At 40.0% G+C, this 20,180-nt stretch overlaps 1 protein-coding gene across 1 annotated transcript in view; it reads left to right on the top strand.

Annotated features, from left to right (window-relative positions):
* Window positions 1-20,180, top strand: part of cdh12b (cadherin 12b) — a 200,587-nt gene that overhangs the window by 69,336 nt on the left and 111,071 nt on the right. Inside the window, exon 2 of the mRNA XM_073827921.1 lies at window positions 14,532-14,976. Within this exon, the coding sequence (XP_073684022.1) occupies window positions 14,737-14,976 (240 nt within the window). The 5' untranslated portion in view covers window positions 14,532-14,736. The remainder of the gene's footprint in view (window positions 1-14,531; window positions 14,977-20,180) is intronic.

The following is a 20,180-nucleotide window of genomic DNA, read 5'->3' as shown; positions in this document are numbered from 1 at the left end:
AAATGTATAATAATAATAATAATAATAATAATAATAATAAAGGCAAATTTAAACCAACATCAAGAGTTTTAGAGGAAGATTTAAAATCATTTGAAATAAAAAAATAACAAAAAAATTGTATAAAATACTACTAAATAATAATAAATAATAAATTCAGATGTGCAGAGATGTAAACCTGAATATTGTTTCATGCATTTCTATCAAGATAAGATACAAACGCACATTCTTCTGTTTGGTTTCCTCATAGAAACTACTCAGCATACAGTCCATAGTACATTAGCTAGTAAATATGCTATCTAACAGGATTTAGCAAGGCACATTTCATTGGGGACAACTCAGATGGAACCTGGTAAGAGCTTGAAGTTACTGCTGAGACTTTATAACCGTCGCTTAAATTTATGACTCTGAATCATTTTAGCTTTTCACATTTGCTCGTTGATTAGAACAGGCAGGTTAAATTTCACCAGCCGTCTCTCGCTCCATACGAACCGGTTTGAAGTGTCTCTTTGATTTTATTTGGCTTTGAAAAAAGGCTGTTTCGGCTGAGAGCATCCAGGGATAAGAAGTCAACTGCTTTTCCATCGACACCCTGCGGGGGAATATCGAGTCTGGCGGGCTTGGAGAGCTACTCCTCCTTTTGGCCTCCTCCGACCGGCTCTCAGGGCGCCAGCGCCTCCAGATCTTTTGTGAGCTAACCGAGAAACCTGGCAAGCCCGGGTAACTGTTTACACTTGATGCACTTGAATGCTGCCAAAACACCACTGGGTGGTAGCAGGTGGGGTTCAGCGCTGGCAAACTGATAAGCACATTGACCTGGATACAAACAGCTAGCGATCAATCCCGCAGCCAATGAACCACACAGGAGAGGGCGAGATGCATTGAGGCATATCGGAGAATTATTGAATTGGCATCGGGACGAATCAGGTGGTGTAAGGGCTGGAAAAATGTTCAAAACTGTGATCTAATTTGGATTCACAGGATCGATAAGGTGGTGAGCACAGTGATGTACTACAGTAGCTCCGTTACCGCATCGCATTAGGAGGTAGAGGAAGTCTTTGTCCACTGAAACACTGGGAAATGTGTTATATAACTACAGCATCAAATCTAAGTGCATCTTTCATATACTTTCATGTCTCTTCATGCACCAGACAAATATATCTTCCTAGCACCTCATTTGGGTGAGAGTGGCTGCATCTTATGAGCCTCTTCCAGTCCTTTGACATTTCCAAAGATCAAAGGCTCAACAAATACCTTTATAATGGTTCAAAAAACACAAGCCACAAGTGAAAACATTGTACAATAAGATTCATTAACTTATGCATTATAATTAGCGCTGCGTCAGTTTTTCAGCTCCCATGAGACCACCTGGAGATTTATTTCAAACTACTCATGATAAAAACATACCTGTGGGAACTTTTTCGAAAGGGTTCAGTTTTACAGATGAACGTATCGCCACAGTTCTGACTTTAAATGTTTGTTGAGTGGCTCTCTAACTCTAATGCTTCGTAAAGTTTTAAAATATTTTGACCATCTGCACTACACACAAACCTACCTGATTGTATGAACAAAAGTGAACGTGGCGTAAAAACGCAATCGCAAGCATGCCGCTTTAGCTTGTTTTTCCATCTCGCATCTTTCAGCTCTTTTATCGTGAGTCATGTTTTTCATGGGATTCCTACCCAAGGATTCCTCATCCTAAGTCCAATTCTTTGTCGGCTACCGAGCAAGCTTGTTAAGTCTGGAAAGCAAAACATGTGAGAACTTTTTGCAAGTAACGCTATGTTCGTTTCGTGACATATTCGATGTGAAATGTCCACTGAGTGGCGCTTAAAGAGTGTTCAGTTTTACAGATGAACGTATCACCGCAGTTCTGACTTGAAATGTCCATTGAGTGGTGCTATAACTCTAATGCTCCCTAAAGTTTTAGAATATTGTACCATCTGCATTACACCTAAACCTGCCCGATAGTATGAACAAAAGTGAATGAGATGCAAAAAATGCAATCGCAAGCATGCCGTTTTAGCTTGTTTTTCAATCTCTCATCTTTCAGCTCTTTTATTGTGAGTCATGTTTTTCATGGGATTCTTACAAAGGATTCCACATCCTAGGTCCAATTCTGTGCCAGCTGAGCTACCGAGCAAACTTGTTTGCAAAACATACAGAGCTGTATTCATAACATAATCGTAATGTACGAAAACGACTACAAGTGCTTGCTGTTTTACCGCCTCCAGTGTTCATTTCTGTTGGAAATTGCAGTGATATGTACTTATTTGTATGTATTTCGCGTCTTGCGAAAAAGTTCCCACAGGTACGTTTTTGTCATGAGATCAGGTAGTTTTATTCAGTTAATCATTTTTTTATTTTATTTTATTTTTTTTTTTTAAGTGTGATAATACCAGTATATTTTAAAATAAAGAAAAAAGTATTAAATAAAAATACAATTATTTTAGATTTACTTTTACTTTTTAATTGTTGTATAAATGTTTAACATTTTCACCTAAAATCAGCAAGGATTTATTTTGGTGGGTTGCTGGCAAGTGCTTCACAGGAATAAATTACATTTTAAAATGATTTAAAATAGAAAGAAAGCTTTTTTTTAACTAATATTCTAATAATCTTTCACAAAATTTCGTTTGTTACAGTACTTTTTACTGAACGGCAGTGTTTAATATATATAGTATGTATATATGGTAGTGTTCTATATATATATATATATATATATGTGTGTGTGACCCTGGACCACAAAACCAGTCATAAGGTAAAATTTGACAAAACTGAGATTTATACATCATATGAAAGCTCAATAAATAAGCTTTCTATTGATGTATATTGATGTAATATTTGGCTGAGATACATCTATTTGAAATCAGAAATCTGAGGATGCAAAAAAATCAAAAAGACTGAGAAAATCACCTTTAAAGTTGTCCAAATTAGGTTCTTAACAATGCATATTACAAATCAAAAATTACATTTTGATATGTTTACAGTAGGAATTTTACAAAAAATCTTCATGGAACATGAACTTTACTTAATTTCTTAATGATTTTTGGCATAAAAGAAAAATCTAAAATTTTGACCCATGCAATGTATTTTTGGCTATTGCTACAAATATACCCCAGCGACTTAAGACTGGTTTTGTGGTCCAGGGTCACATATATATATATTGAACACTACCATATACCAACACTACCTGCCTTGACACGCATATGAACTTAAGTGACATCCTATTCCTAATCCATATGTTTGACATGTGTTCAACATGATGTCGGTCCACCCTTTGCAGCTATAACAGCTTCAACTCTTCTGGGAAGGCTGTCCACAAGGTTTAGGAGTGTGTTTATGGGAATTCTTGACCTTTCTTCCAGAAGCGCATTTGTGAGGTCACACTGATGTTGGACGAGAAGGCCTGGCTCTCAGTCTCCGCTCTAATTCATCCCAAAGGTGTTCTATCGGGTTGAGGTCGGGACTCTGTGCAGGCCAGTCAAGTTCATCCACACCAGACTCTTTCATCTATGTCTTTATGGACCTTGCTTTGTGCACAGTCATGTTGGAAGAGGAAGGGGCCAGCTCCAAACTGTTCCCACAAAGTTGGGAGCATGGAATTGTGCAAAATGTCTTGGTATGCTGAAGCATTCAGAGTTCCTTTCAATGGAACTAAGGGGCCAAGCCCAGCTCCTGAAAAACAACCCCACACTATAATCCCCCTCCACCAAACTCCAGAGAACGCATCTCCACCGCTCTAGAGTCCAGTGGCAGCATGCTTTTCACCAGCGGTTCCCAATTCCAGTCCTCGTGACCCACCGCTCTGCACATTTTGTGTGTTTCACGCATCGCTTCCGACGTTTGTTCTATTCCAACGTTACTGCCCTTCAAAGTGGACATCACAGGATATTCCGCCATTATTCATTAGTTCGAAGCGAGCGTATGTGTTCCATTTGAAGGTCATTAAAGCGTGCGAGACGTAAATTTAAAATGCATTTATTTACAGATGCACTTATGTCACACTTCTCTAGTAAGTTTCATCTGTGTGTGAAGACGCTACATGCGGTGGCGTAGCGCAAATATGTGAATGAATGTTTCGAAGTATAGTAAACAGATTTCCCCCGCTTAGGGAGCAGGGAGCAATGAACACTTTGCAGGGACCAGGTCAATCGGATCGCAGTTCCTGCACGGACCTCAGTTCTAATGAGCTGGTTATCTGAATCAGGTGTGTTAACTAAGAGAGACATGCAAAATGTGCAGAGCGGTGGGGCGCGAGGACTGGAATTGGGAACCGCTGCTTTACACCACAGCATCTGCCATTTTGCATTGCACTTGGGCTTGGATGCAGCTGCTCGGCCACGGAAACCCATTCCATGAAGCTCTCTGTGCACTGTTCTTGAGCTAATCTGAAGGCCACATGAATTTTGGAGGTCTGTAGTGATTGACTCTGCAGAAAGTTGGCGACCTCTTCGCACTATGCGCCTCAGCATCCGCTGACTTTGCTCCGTCAGTTTATGTGGCCTACCACGTCGTGGCTGAGTTGCTGTCGTTCTCAAACACTTCCACTTTCTTATAATACAGCTGACAGTTGACTGTGGAATATTTAGGAGCGAGGAAATTTTACGAATGGACTTGTTGCACAGGTGGCATCCTATCACAGTTCCACACTGGAATTCACTGAGCTCCTGAGAGCGACCCATTCTTTCACAAATGTTTGTAAAAACAGTCTGCATGCATAGGTGCTTTATACACCTGTGGCCATAGAAGTGATTGGAACACCTGATTCTGATTATTTGGATGGGTGAGTGAATATTTCCGGCAATATAGTGTATAAAAACCATTTACTAGACTGCACGTTAAATTTAGCCAAAACTAATTGTCTCTACCTCAAATAATCTCATGTTTAACCACTATAGAGACACCAGAGCCAGCAGCTAATTCCAGAAGATCTGGCAGAGGTAAAGCTGCTATTGGCGGGTTAATGAGCACTGAATGCCCGCTGATGCCCTGGAGCTCACATCTCTAAAAACATTGAATTCTCAAATAGACAATATCTTTATTAACAAACCACATATTTGAAGTCTAAACAAGTACATTCTCACCTTAAAAAACTCTTAAAACTACATTCAGTGACAAAAACAGTATTATTAAAAAAATTACATTGGATTTAGGCATCTGCCATGACACTCACTGTGAGAAATACCAAATGCAGAGTGATACCAAACGATTGTTCTGTACTCCGATTAGCCAGATCAGATTGAACCACACACCAGATTTGAGAACCAGAAAGAAATGTTATATATATTTATATATATTGTTTGTAATTCAATTTGGTCTCAGGCCTTTGAACCCCATTGTAGATTTTCTTTCCAGCTTACTATTCTGGTTTTACTAACACAAGGCTTTTTGTTAGTATTGTTTGAGCAACCAATTACAAGGCATTCTCTTTCATAAATTGCCAGAACTGATCTCATACTGCTAAAACAGCACATAATTGCCTATGGCAGCAATATCTGAAGATATGACAGTCCCCAGTAATTATGGTCATGTCTTTGTCTTTGCTCTTGGACGTTCCGTGATCCATTGCATCTCAAATATGGTTTAATGTCAGCCAAATCCCAGTTGAAAGCTCTATTTGTTGTTTTTGTTTTTGAGCGAGAGGAACGCTTTGTCCCTTTCTCAGAGAAACTAATTGATTGATTAAATTACCATCTAATCATGGTAATTTAGGATCCTGACACATCTTGTTGAACGCGTTCCTCGCCAGAGATGCTCAGATAACCACTAGCTCCTCGCAATCCTTGATGGATCCCAGCAATAATTGCAAGCTGCTCCTGCTGACAGCTTCTATGTAAAATTGCTGTTGACTTTAATGCAATTGCTTTTTGTTAACAAAGTGACAAAGGTTATTCTTAACATGATATGATGTGATAATTATTCACCGATAAACGTTCACTCCACTTTAATATCGAAATGCATGCGGTGACAAGCGCATACAGGTGTGAAAGTGACAGAAAAACTGTATGTAGCCATCAAATGAACATCCAAAAACATCTCTAAACAAAGTCTGATGTCACTTTCAACTGTTTTTATCATTTAAAAAGTACTATATTAACAATTATAAGAAATTATAAGAAGTTATCGACTAGCTTGTTCTACGATATGATCATGATACATATGTCAATTCAATGCATTGGAGTGCATCGTAAAATCATAAATTGGATTGCGACTGAAACTGCAAACATGAGACCTGATAGATCAGATTCAATCTCTCATACTTCAAGAAATGTCTCTGACCATGCTGAGATAGGTCTGCAGGTTTGTGCTTATTTGGATGACTTGCTTCTTCAATTATCGATCTGCAGGACATGATATGAATGCACAAAATAAAACTATTGGTAAAAGGATCTAAAATACAATATCATGACAAGAAATATTGCTCTATTTATATGACTGCTTCAGCACAGCCCTAAAACAATTACTACTAAAACTAATATTTCTCTAAACCGTAAAGATAACACGTCATGGGCCAAAAGTTCACAATCCTTCCAGGTTCAAATCCCATGCTAAAACACAAACTACATTCATCCAGTAAAACTGCATTTCTGTACTAGTGGATGCACAAGAAGAGCGAGGTATAAGCTAGTTGCTGTAATTGAATTAGTGATTTCACAGATTTGATTAACTTGACATTAGAGCAGCAGTGAATTGGATTGGCAACATTATCTAAAAAGCCTGAAAATCAACTTCAGATCACTTATTTAGAATTGAGAGTCACATATTAATAAATATTTCATGTACACAACTAGTCAAAAGTTTGGAATAATTACAATTTCCTTTAATTCCCTTTAATGAAAGTCTCTTATGCTCACCAAGGTTGTGTCTGTTGATCAAAAACACATTAAAACAGTAATATTATGAAATATTACAATGTTTTCTATTATTTTAAAATATTTATTTATGCGATGGAAAGCTGAATTTACAAAAGCCATTACCACACAGTGTCTTCAGTGTCACAAGATCCTTCAGAAATCATTCTAACATGCTCAGTTTTGCTTCTTAATAATAATTCTTTTTAGTAATATTAAAACACTTAGATTTTTTGCTGTTTAATATTTTTGTGGAAACTGTGATACATTTTTTTTTTAGGATTCTTTAATGAATAGAAAGGTCAAAAGACCAGCATTTATGTGAAATAGAAATCTTTTGCAATATTACAAAAAAAATTATTGTCACTTTTGATTATTTTAATGTGACCTTGCTGAATAAAAGTAGCTAAATCATCACAGTTTCCACAGAAAAAAAATTGTTAACATTGATAATGTATCTCTTTATATGTATACATTAAATGGAAAACATTTAATAAAAAAGATGTAGCACCGACATTCATGAAATGAAATTAATTATGAATTAATTATTTAATATAAATATTTAACTCCAACTCCTTAATTCTGAGTATATGTAGGCACCTCAATTCCAACAGATTTTAAATCAAGGGAAAAACTTTTTTTTGCCCTCGAGAGTGTGTTTTACTGTCACTTTTGATCATTTTAATGGCCTTGCTGAATAAAAGTAGCTAAATCATCACAGTTTCCACAAAAATTTAAGTCAGCACTGTTTTCAACATTGATAATGTATCTTTTATATGTATATATTAAATGGAAAACATTTAATGAAAGATGTAGCACTGACATTCGTAAAGTTATTAATTATTTAATATTAATATTTCACTCCAACTTCTCAATACTGAGTGTATACAGGAACTTAATTTCCAACAGATTTTAAATTAAGGGAAAACTTTTTTGACCTTGAGACAGAAAAAAAGAGCGTGCATGCATACTTGTTAACGATCCTCATGCAAATCCTTCAAAGGTCAAATTCCATTCTAAAACATGCTACATTAAGCAAGTAAAACGTCTCAGGTTACGTAGGTAACCCTAGTTCCCTGAGGACAGGGAACGAGACGCTGCGTCCTGGTGGACACTATGGGAACTGCCTTCAGCATGACCGGTTCTGAAACAAATGTATGGAACAACGACAGTGAACTTGACACTGGCCGGCGCCAGCCTATGACATCATCATCAGGCGCCTGCTAGTATAAAAGCAGGTGCCTGAGAGCACATTACCATCTTTTTGTCTGACGGAGGTATGTGCAGGGCCCGAGGCATGGCCACGAGACGCAGCGTCTCGTTCCCTGTCCTCAGGGAACTAGGGTTACCTACATAACCTGAGACGTTCCCTTCCGGAGGGAACTCTACGCTGCGTCCTGGTGGACACTATGGGAACGCTTATACCAACACCGCCATGCCGAGGGATAGGTGATCAAACTGACTGAATGAGGAGTCAAGAAGGAAATCACCCCTGCATCAGCGAGAGTCGCTGGGGCCCAGTGACCTGCCACGGCTAGCCCGGCTACCTGTGCACGCAACTCTCAAGCGTGGAGGCCTAGAGGAAGCCTACTACACTTAGCTCTCTAAGTGAAGGAGCTCATAAACGCCCTGACCATAAGGGGCGGAGTTTAGGGAATGGAGGTCTCGGCAGGGCGAACGCCTGCTCTAGGGACCTGACAACATTCAGTGCTACAGGTATAGATGGGGAAGCGGAGCTTCTGGAGAATGGAGGCTTCATAAAAGACTCTCTAAAAGAGAGGAAGCCTGACAACATTCAATCCACTAGCTCTTAGGAGTGGAGGTCTCAAAATAACCCTCCAGTGAGGGGAGACCTGGCTACACTCACGCTTGAAAGTACTGAAAGCGGAGCTTCTGGAGAATGGAGGCTTCATAAAAGACTCTCTGAAAAGAGAGGAAACCTGACAACATTCCATCCACTAGCTCTTAGGAGTGGAGGTCTCAAATAACCCTGCCGTGAGGGGAGACCTGGCTACACTCACGCCTAGAAGTACTGGAGGCGGAGCCTCTGGAGAACGGAGGCTTCACAGAATACTCTCTAAAAAGAGAGGAAACCTGACAACGTTCAGTCCACCAGCTCTTAGGAGTGGAGGTCTCACTAGCCCTTCAGTGAGGGGAGACCTGGCTACACTCACGCCCGGAGGAAAAAGCCTATACTCGACACTGGGGGTATTCAGTGAGGCTGCATAGCCTATGCAACCCGAACTACCCGAGTGGAGCTTCTGCTCAGAGGGAATCTACAGAGTGGAGGTCTCATGACCTAACTACACTTGACACTGACGACGGCCTGTGAGGCTGAATAGCCTGTGCAGCAGGCCTGTCTAAGTGGAGATTTCCCGAGGAGTGGAGGCTTCGCCGAAAGGAAGCCTGGCAACACTCTGTGAGTAAGGCTGGCAATGTTCTGCGAGCAGCAGAAGGACTCTAAGAGTGGAGGTCCCAAGACCTACTACACTTCAACACTGCAGGCGTTCATCGAAGCTGAACAGCCTAAACGACAGTACTGCCTGAGTGGAGTCTGGAGAGTGGAGGCTTTCTAAAGAGGGAGCCTAACACACCTCCGTGCTTAGCAAGGAAGAACTCTGAGAGTGGAGGTCTCATGACCTAGCTACACTCTAGCCTTGAAGGTCATCCGTGAGGCTGACTAGCCTGTGCGACAGAAATACCTTCATTTTGGAGCTCTTCTGGAGAGTGAGGCCTGAGGAGGCCCGACACTCAATCCTGCTAGCAGCGCTATCTGGATTGAAGCTGGAAAACTAAAAGGTTTTTGAGAAAAACCAGCTCAGAGAGTGGACACAGAGGAACCCTGCGTGGTCCATGGGAGAAAGGAACCTGCCTTTACGGGAGGGACCTTACCATGAGTATGGATTTTAGTGAAGTGCCTGAATAGTGCACTTACCACTCACGTGGATTTCAGAGAATGCTCAAAGACTTGCGTGAGCAAACACCACAAATGTGGTTTTGAGTAGGTGTCCTAAGCATAGCGAGGATCACCAGATTTGCAGTCTCTAGGCGATAGCGGAGCCTGAAAGCGGAGCTTCTGGAGAGGGGAGGCTTCAGCAGAAAGACTCTCTAAGCGAGAGGAGGCCTACGACGCTCTCCCTAGGAAACTCTTCAGAGTGGAGGCCTCAGGTAAAGCGCTCTAGGCGAGGGGAGGCCTGACTACACTCGACGCTCAAGAAAAGGCAGATACTCACAGTCAGAGCCAATAATGAAAAATCTCATTTATCATCTAGCTCTGTGTAGTGGAGGCTCCGAGACTACATCTCCAAGGAGAGAAGCCTACAACACTAGTTTTTGGTGAGTGGAAGACTGCACTCCCCCAAAAAATAGTCAGCGAGGCACTCATGGGCCTGCCAGCTGCTATAACTGTGAGAGTGAAGGTCTCAGTACTGTTGGCTGTGACAGAGGGAGACCTATTACACTGTGCTATCACTTAGCTTGTATTAACCCGGGTGATAGCAGAACCCGGAAGCGGAGCTTTCAGTGAGGGAGGCTTTAAGCTCTCGAACATAACAAGCCTGACGACGCTCAACTGAGGAAGCTCTATCGAGTGGAGGCCTTGGAATACACGCCCTCTCATAGAAGGGAGGCCTACTTTGTTTTACACTCAACGCTTGTAGTGACAGGTCCACGGAAAGAGTTCACAAGCTGCCTTAACCTTGTGTTCTCCCGGCCTGTATTTCTGGGAAGTGGAGGCTTAACAGAAACACCTCACGTAGAGGGAGCCTAGCAACACTCGACCCAGTAAAAAGCTCTCATGAATGGAGGTCTAAAAATGACCTGCCACATTCAGCGCTAAGAAGTATTATCTTTATATGTCTCTCTTCACAGAGGACTTCGCAGAGAGGAGGCCTCCTAGGCCTGCTACACTCAATTCTACTTCAAAGCGGGGCTTTTTAAAGAGAGCGGAGGCTCCAGTAAAACACCTCTCTCTCAGAGAGGGAGCCTTGACAACGCTCTATTCACCCTAGCACACAAACTCCCAGGAGTGAAGGTCTCACATATGTGTATATGAAAATACACAGGGAAGGTACCTGACCACACTCATGCAAAAAGAGTATTACTCTTAGCAGGGTTTGAGTGAGCGGAGGCTTCGGCAGAGCGATACTCCGCCTGAAGCAGCTTGACAACGCTCAAGAGGGTTATTCTCGTATGTATATGTATGTTGGATCATGTCTATACCAAGCTCACTCTAGCGGAGGTTTCAAAACCTGACAACGCTTAACCCACGAGGAGGTTTCTACGAGTGGAGGTCTCTGCACACTGTTTTCTTTTATAAAACGAGGGGAGACCTGGCTACACTCAGCACTTGGTGGCAGTAGAACTCAAGAGGAGCTCGAAACTGCAATAGTAAACACCCAAGCGGAGCTGGTAGACAAAAGAAAACATACACATACACGCTTGAATATTTTATTAAAGTGTCTTTACTGTTCACATACCGGGCCAACAGATGGAGCCTAGGTCTCATCGTTGGCCCAGCCCCGGAGTCAAGGGGAAAAGGAAGGGGCAGGTAGCCCCAAACTGGCGACCTGGCCTCGTCTCTGGCCCTTGGGCCAGGACGGGCCTGGTTTCCCCCCGGTGTTTAGGTGGAGGCGTGGACCGGCAAGGGATGCAAACCCCCGGGGCTCGGTCCAGATCTTTCAGCAGATCAGCCTGGTGCGCCTCTGCAACACTGCCATCGTGTGCAGAGGAGCACCGGCCACTGCCGCATATGTGCCTTTGGAGCCTTCAGGGTCGATGTCCCTCGCTCTGAGAGATAGTTCGCAACCGTCAGCGAGAGACATCGTCACATATCCGCGCCCGTGCATTCCCTCGACATCAGCATGATTCACATGCCGATGCCTGTGAATGCGGGCTGAATATGGCCTGTCCCATTCCCTCTCGATCTCTTAAGTAGATCAGGAAAGAATGGGAGGCTCACAGGAGTTGGCTTTGTCATGGCCCGGAAGAAGCCGCTCGTCTAGTCTGCCGAGAGCGGCCTCTTCCCTCGCGGGCTTCCACTGCAGATACAAGCGGGCAGCCGCGCGGTCCATAACAGACATCAACTCTTCATATGCGGGGCAGAGAGGCTGCATGGGCTCAAACGAGCTCATATTTGTTCCATTTCAACCTCCTGCTCGCCCTGGCCTGAAGCCAAAAGAGCACTCGCTGCAGAACCGGAGGATGTGAGAGACAACACATCATCCGCTAGCAGTGCATTCTCGTCTCCGGCTGACGTGCGTGAGCGATTAAACGCTCTCTCAAACTCGTCAGCCAGCTCCACCCGAGAGCCCCGCAATCTCAGCCGCCGAGCAGCCTCAGCTGTGGCGGGACCGGAGCAGCGTGGGGCAGATGGATGGCCCGATTCCCTCGAGAAAAGGGCCAGACGAGAACGGAGTTTCTTCAAAGTGAAACTCTCACAATGAACGCGCTCCGCTCTTCTAGAGCCGAGCGCGCGTGCTCTTACACCTAAACACACCAAACAAAAGGTCATGTGCGTCATCAAGTGTCAGATTTCTCTGACACGGATCCGCACACTTCCTAAACAGTTTTCTTTCTCTAGGCATCGCTGTACTCACTCGTTTAGAACAGAGGACTCTGAAGACAAAAAGATGGTAATGTGCTCTCAGGCACCTGCTTTTATACTAGCAGGCGCCTGATGATGATGTCATAGGCTGGCGCCGGCCAGTGTCAAGTTCACTGTCGTTGTTCCATACATTTGTTTCAGAACCGGTCATGCTGAAGGCAGTTCCCATAGTGTCCACCAGGACGCAGCGTAGAGTTCCCTCCGGAAGGGAACTGCATTTCTGTACTAGTGGATGCACAACAGGAGCAAGGTATAATCTAGTTCTATAATCTAATTGAGTTAGTGATTTCACTGATTTGATTAACTTGACCCTATAGCAGCGGTGAATTTGGCTATGACTGGCAACCTTACCTAAAAAGGCTGAACATCAATTTCAGATTACTTGTGAGTCCCATATTAATAAATATTTCCAGTACACTATTGGTCAGTAGTTTGGAATAATTAATTTTTTCTAATGTTTTTGAGGACGTCTCTTATGCTCACCAGGGCTGCATATATTTGATATAAAAAAAAAAAACAGTAAAAATATGAACTATTATTACAATTTAAACTAACTGCTTTCTATTGTAATACATTTTAAAATGTAATTTATTTTTGTGATTGAAAGCTGAATTTTTAGCATCATTACTCCAGTCTTCAATGTCACATGATCCTTCAGAAATCATTCGTACATGCAGATTTGGTGCACAGTTTTGATTATTCTTGAAATATGTTTCACTGTCACTTTGATAATTTTTAATATGTCCTTGCTGAATAAACGTAGCTAATTCATCACAGCTTCCACAAAAAATTTAGTCAGCACTGTTTTCAACATTGATAATGTATCTTTTATATGTATATATTTAATGGAAAACATTTAATGAAAGATATAACACTGAAATTAATAATTATTTAATATTAATATTTCACTCCAACTCCTCAATATACTGAGCATATAGGCACCTCAGTTCCAACAGATTTTAAATCAACTGAAAAATTTTTTGCCATCGAGACAGAGAAATAAAAAGAGTGTGCATGCATACATATTCACAATGTGAAATAGAAATCTTTTGCAACATTAAATGTTACACATAATTTTTTTGCTGTCACTTTTGATCATTTTAATATGTCCTTGCTGAATTAAAGTAGCTAATTCATCACAGTTTCCACAAAAATTGTAGTCAGCACTGTTTTCAACATTAATAATGTATCTTTTTTATATATCAAATGGAAAACATTTAATGAAAGATGTGGCAGACATTCATGAAATTATTAATTATTTAATATTAACATTTTACTCAAACTTCTCAATACTGAGTATATGTAGGCACCTCGGTTCCAAAAGATTTTAAATCAAGGGAAAACACTTTTTTGCCCTCGACACAAAAGAAGGAGTGTGCATATTCACAATGTGAAAAAGAATATTCACAATGTGAAAACGAAATCTTTTGCAACATTAAATGTTGTACATAAATGTTTTACTGTCACTTTTGATAATTGTAATGTCCTTGCTGAATAAAAAATAGCTAATTCATCAATTTCCACAAAAATTTAAGTCAGCACTGTTTTCAACATTGATAATGTATCGTTTTTTATATATACTAAATCAAAAACATTTAATGAAAGATGTGGCAGACATTAATGAAATTATTAATTATTTAATATTAATATTTTACTCCAACTCCTCAATACTGAGTATATGCAGGTACCTCAGTTCCAACAGATTTTAAATCAAGGGAAAAACTTTTTTGCCCTCGAGACAGAAAAACAGAGTGTGCGTGCATACATGCATATCTGGTATGACAGCTATATACTATGCAATTCCACATCTCTCTAAAAATGCTGTGAATATACAGGCGGTATTAATAGAAAGACAGTATTCCCCAGCAGCCGTAGAGCATTTTTAGAGAATGTATTAAGAATTAAGAATTTATGTTTCTGTGCTTTCACCGAACATCCTCTCAGATGCCAAACGGGTCAAAACAGGGTCACGGATATCTCTCTAGAGGACTAGATATCGCACAAAATGTAGCTATTTTATGTTTAAATGAGTATTTGTTTCATGGCTACGCAACTGATTTCTCTTTTATTTTCAGTTGCAGGTGATGAATCTACTACCCGGTTGACTTCGTCGCATCTCCAGCGAGGGGAGTGGTACAGCCCCAGACCCCTAACCTCTCCTCAATCCCCACTGGCGTCCCGCTCCAGCTCGTGAGCCTCGGAGCCCTGGATCTCTTGTCTCTCACCTCCCCTTTTTCCTCTGGACCTTGACGTGGGAACAGCGCCGTAACAGACCGCCCAATGCTGAGGAGGAACTGCCTGCTGCTGTTCCTGTGCTTCCTCTTTGAGCAGAGCTCCTGCGCTCCCTTCCAAAGCAGGCCAGGGCAAGAGTGGCCCCACAGCCAGACGGCGGGGCCATCGTCAGCGGCAGGAAGGAATGGAGGTTCCAGAGGATTCCAGAGGGTCAAGAGGGGCTGGGTGTGGAACCAGTTCTTTGTGCTTGAGGAGTACATGGGCTCGGACCCACAGTATGTTGGAAAGGTAAGACGCTCTTTTGATCGTGATTGCATTTCAATTGCAACACTGTATGAGCTTTCAGAAGTCATACTCTGCTGAGCCAAAGCCAGTGCCTGATCTGTCGGCCTTTGCTTTAATTCGTTTAATCCAAACCCACTGCTTATATTCGCTGGTCTAAATTAATTAACACATTCTGTCCCACATTAAAGGAACTCGGCGACTCAATTTCTTAACATTGCTTTAACCAAAGTGGCAATCTGCTCTATATTTTTAATACCTTGATGTGTCAGTAGGTGCTTTTTTACCATGACTTACAAGATTTGTAAGGAAACATAAGTAGTGACAGCCTACCAATTTCAAATACTGTTAAAGGGATAGTTTTCCCAAAAATGTGTCAAAATTCTGGCCTTATTCACTCACCCTTATGTCATTCCAAACCAGTAAGACCTTTGTTTATCTTCAGAACCCAAATTAAGATAGTTCTGACCCTGCATAGACACAAATAAAACTAAAATAACAAATTTATTCAACGTTACGAGTCCCTTGTTTGTCCCGAACAGTTAAAATGACAGCTGTTCTTCAGAAAAATGCTGTTTTTCAGCATTTTTGTGTATTTGAACCCTTTCCAACAATGACTATATGATTTTAAGATCATCTTTTCACACTGAGGACAACTGAGGGACTCATATGCAACTATTGCAGAAGGTTCAAATGCTCACTGATGCTTCAGAAGGAGTAAACGATACATTAAGAGCGGGGGTGAAAACTTTTGAACATGATAAACAAGATGTGTAATTTTTTTCTTATTTTGCCTAAATATCATTTGTTTTTGTTTTTTTGTTTCTTGTTTTGTTTTTTGTTTTTTGTTTTTTTTCAGTTAGTACTGCCCTTCAGAAGCTACAGAAGATACATGTTTCGCAGAGGACAAAATAAGTTCAATTTACTCTAATCTTGAAATTCAAGCTCTTAATGCATTGTGTTTCCTTCTGGAGCCTCAATATGCATTTGAACCTTCTGTAATAGTTGCATATGAGTCCCTCAGTTGTCCTCTGTGTGAAAAGATGGATCTCCAAATCATACACTCGTTGGAAAGGGTTTAAAACACAAAAATGCTAAAAAAAAAAAAAGGATTTGTGGGACCTGAAGGATGTTTCTGAAGAACAGAGGGCAGTTTAACTGTTCAGGACAATCAAGGGACTAATTAACAACTAACACTAAACAAAACCACAAAAAAAAAAAAACAGTTGTGGATCATTCAGGTAACAACACTGTATTAAGAATCAACAGTATGTAAACTTTTGAATAGGGTAATTTTTATAAATTCAACTATTATTTTCTCCTGTGGACTATATGTAAACATCTTTTATGTAAAGTATCTTATTCAGGTTAGTACTAAATAAAAAATAACATGCATTTTGTATGATCCCTCTTATTTTGGTCAAATAATTAACATTTTGCAGATTCAGCAAGGCCTATGTAAACTTTTGACCTCAACTGCATGTGCATAAAACAAGGGTGCAGCATTTTCACACAAATCACAATTCTTTTAGAACATATATGGAATACTTCTTGTCTGAGTTGGTTCTAAATTAAGAAAGAATGAACACTTGCATTTGAATATTAGTGAGTGAGAGCATAAATGTCAAAGCAAATATAATTCACATTGTGGTTTCTGGCTTCAATAAAGAAGAAGAAGAAGAAGAAGAAAAAAAATCATGTGTTTATGGTAAATATTTCAGCACATACTGGGAGCGACAAAATCCAGCCACAAGACAATACAGACAGGAAAACTTTGCCATTAATTCTAATAATGATGCAGCTGACAGGTCAAATAATGTAATTTTTCTATTGTATTTCATGTACACGAATCTGTCATCAGGTGAAAATTGGCTTTTAGCATGATGCACACATTTTGGTGCGAGACATGTTTGCACTGACAGTGATCTTTAATCACAAACCATTCATATTCAGCGGTGCATTTCCAAATACGCGGTCATAACAACACAACATGAAGCCGGAATCCAATTTTCATGCAGAAAAGTGCCGTAGCCTTCCAAAGAACATCGCCTTTAGCAGATCATAACCCGACCTGATCTTTCCACACACTTATCAAGTAAAATGAGACATTTCAGTATGAATATTATTTCACGTTAATAAAATTCATCGCTGATGGGCCTTGCCTCTGTGTCATTGTCGCCTACTTTTTCCAAATACATACAGACATGTGGAGAGGAAGAGACTAAACAAATCTCCCATAGTGAAGTTCCTTCTTAGTAGTGATTAGGGCTTCATTTTGTGCCAAATTCATCTTAAAACAGATGGCTTCGTCCCCTGCCGAGCCAAGCATGATTTGAACACCTCACTTTATCTAACATTTAAAGAGGATTTTCCCTCTAATGAAGTATGAACTTGTGCCCTCCACCCTTTACCCAGTTTTAATGGAGCAAATCACCTGATACATCCTATATGCCACTCCGAGGAGAAGGAAATGACATTTTAGCATTTGCTTAACTTTGTCAGGTTTCCTAGTACAGCATTTTCTGCAATAGCTGTTTCATTAGCAGGCAAGAAAAAAAAATGTGACAATAACAATGGGAAGCTCAAGGCCATAACACATCAGCAAACATGACTTGCGGCACAGAATGAATACTTTACCACCTTTGGCGGCGTCTGCTTTGCATAAAACGTCTTAATCAGGACAATGAGCCAAAATACCAGCTAAAGTGATTAGCATAATGCAAAATAAATAAATAAACACAGTAATGTCACAACGCACATTCAATGAGTTCCGAGACCGTAGCAGATCATGGCTGGGGTTTAGAGGTAAGAGGGAAATGCAAGAGAGCTTTTCTTTTGAATGGCTTTGTTTTTACCTTGAACCAGGGACTGTCTTTTGTCTATTTTGGATTAATAGATGCAAGACTTTACTAACATTTGTTTACTGCTGTGTGACAGAGAGAGGGTGGAGGATCAGTTGCGTGCCATGGTGTCAAAGGAATAAACAAAATGAAAAAGGAGCGGAAAGAACAATGCTTGCATTTCTTTAGGCTTCTTAGTCAGGCATAAATTGCACTTGGGACTTTGTATTGTTTCTTTGCCATGTCCATTAACTTTATCTTTCTGCGTGCAAACTGCTTTTTGTTTGTGTAAGGGTTGAAGAGTGAGGCCTCTCATAACTTTACAAAACACAACAGAATATATCACATTTATAAAGAGACTAAACATACATTTATCTCTTGAATGCATTTATTTATATATCTTCTCATATCAGTAACCACATAATAATGCACAGTACTACAAACTTAAGCGATATTGGGATAATAAATAAATAATAAATGCATAAAAATGATACTGAATACCTCAATAATTAATATTTTGCTGAGTATATATACACACACACACGCACTCTAAAACTACACTAGGTGGTGGTCTTAATGAGTGATTCATTGAATCATTCATTCAAACAATTTGTTCAAAGTGGCTGAATTACAAAGCAAGCGACTTTATGAAAATATCATTGAATTACTGACTAAAATTATTGATTCAAACAGATTCATTCAGAAACTAAATGCCGCAATGTTGCTTTGAGAGGCACAAATATTCTGCTCTGACTTTGGATCTATGTTCGTTGGCAAAACAGAAAAAAAACAGTCAATATTGTGTCTAAAATGTAACTCTTTGAAGATTAGCTTCTTGTTAAGTTCGCTAATTTCCAAAAAGGCATTCTCTCTTGTGTGTTATTAACTATATCATATGTGACTCTGAAGCATAAAACAAGTCATAAAGGACAATTGTTTGAAATTGAGATTTATACATCATCTGATAGGTAATAAAAAGTTTTTTAAATAAGCTTGTTAGGATAGGACAATATTTGGCCGAGATGCAACTATTTGAAAATCTGGTATTTGAGGGTGCAAAAAAAAAGACCAATTAAAATATTGAGAAAATCATCTTTAAAGTTGTCCAAATGAGGTTCTTGGCTATGTATAATCCTAATCAGAAATTAAGTTTTTATATATTTACGATAAGAAATGTACTAAATATCTTCATGGAACATGACCTTTACTTAATATCCTAATGATTTTTGGCATAAAGGAAAATCGATAATTTTGATCCACACTATGTATTTTTGGCTTTTGCTACAAATATACCAGAGCTAAGACTGGTTTTGTGGTCCAGGGTCACATATCATATAACAAAAACCCATACATGGATATTTTTTGCTTTTATAACTTAAATTAGGCGCATTCTAAATGCATTCAAATAAGCTTCATCACAGAGTGAATGCTTTTGGACTCTCAATACGTGTTTTTTTTTTTTTTTTTTTTTTTTGAAGTGAGTGACATACTTGATCATGTCAGCTTGCACATTGTTAAAACAACAATTACAATATTGTCGTAGACATAAATATTGTGACACCTCCATTCTAAACCAATAAAAACATCTCAGTAACAGCATAACGCACTATAATCCAATAAGAACACTTCAGCAATCACAAAGCAATGCCCTGACAAAAACCAATGACATCAAAGAATCATAAGAAAGAGCTCTGCTCCACTCACATTTTCTTTAGAAATTGTGAAACTATCATTTATTATTTTCCTTTAAATTACATGGCCTGGGTCATAAAAGGAAATGGTTCTATTAAAAGATATGCCAGACTTTCAAAAATATATTCGGCTCAAGATCAGACACCTAAACTATTACTTAAAAGTGTGATTATTTAGGCAATTTTCCACCTCTTTGAAACCCTGTCGGATGCCATCGGAACTTGATATGATTCTTTAGGGTCTTAATGAGAAGTCTATAACATACACTGGTTAAAATTCCTCAATGGTAGTGCAAAAAACACTCTTTTTACCTTGTCAAAATCAGCCCTTTTTAGAGCAAGCTATTCTGTTGCATGTGCCTTTAAATGCTAATGAGCTCTGCTCGCCCCGCCCCTCTCTGCCGTGGGATGATGAGCCGTAATGTTTACTTTAGCCGTGTTTAGCTGTGAAACTTGCTAACTTGCACATTATTAAGAAAGGTCATTTGCAAAGATGCATAAAAACCCTTATACTCACTTCTGCTGTGAGTGAAGCTGCATCACGAATGATTCGCACAAACATAGACGCATATGTAGATCGGGATCGGCGCTTTCCTTTCAAAAATGAAAGTAATGTTAATCCTGTGTCTTCAGCGGCTCAGATGTCGGGAGTAAATGATGACTGCTTTGTTCATTATTA

Source organism: Garra rufa, chromosome 22, assembly GCF_049309525.1.
Source record: "Garra rufa chromosome 22, GarRuf1.0, whole genome shotgun sequence".
In the NCBI taxonomy this organism is placed as follows: Eukaryota; Metazoa; Chordata; class Actinopteri; order Cypriniformes; family Cyprinidae; genus Garra; species Garra rufa.
This window is presented reverse-complemented; position numbering and strand designations above follow the sequence as displayed.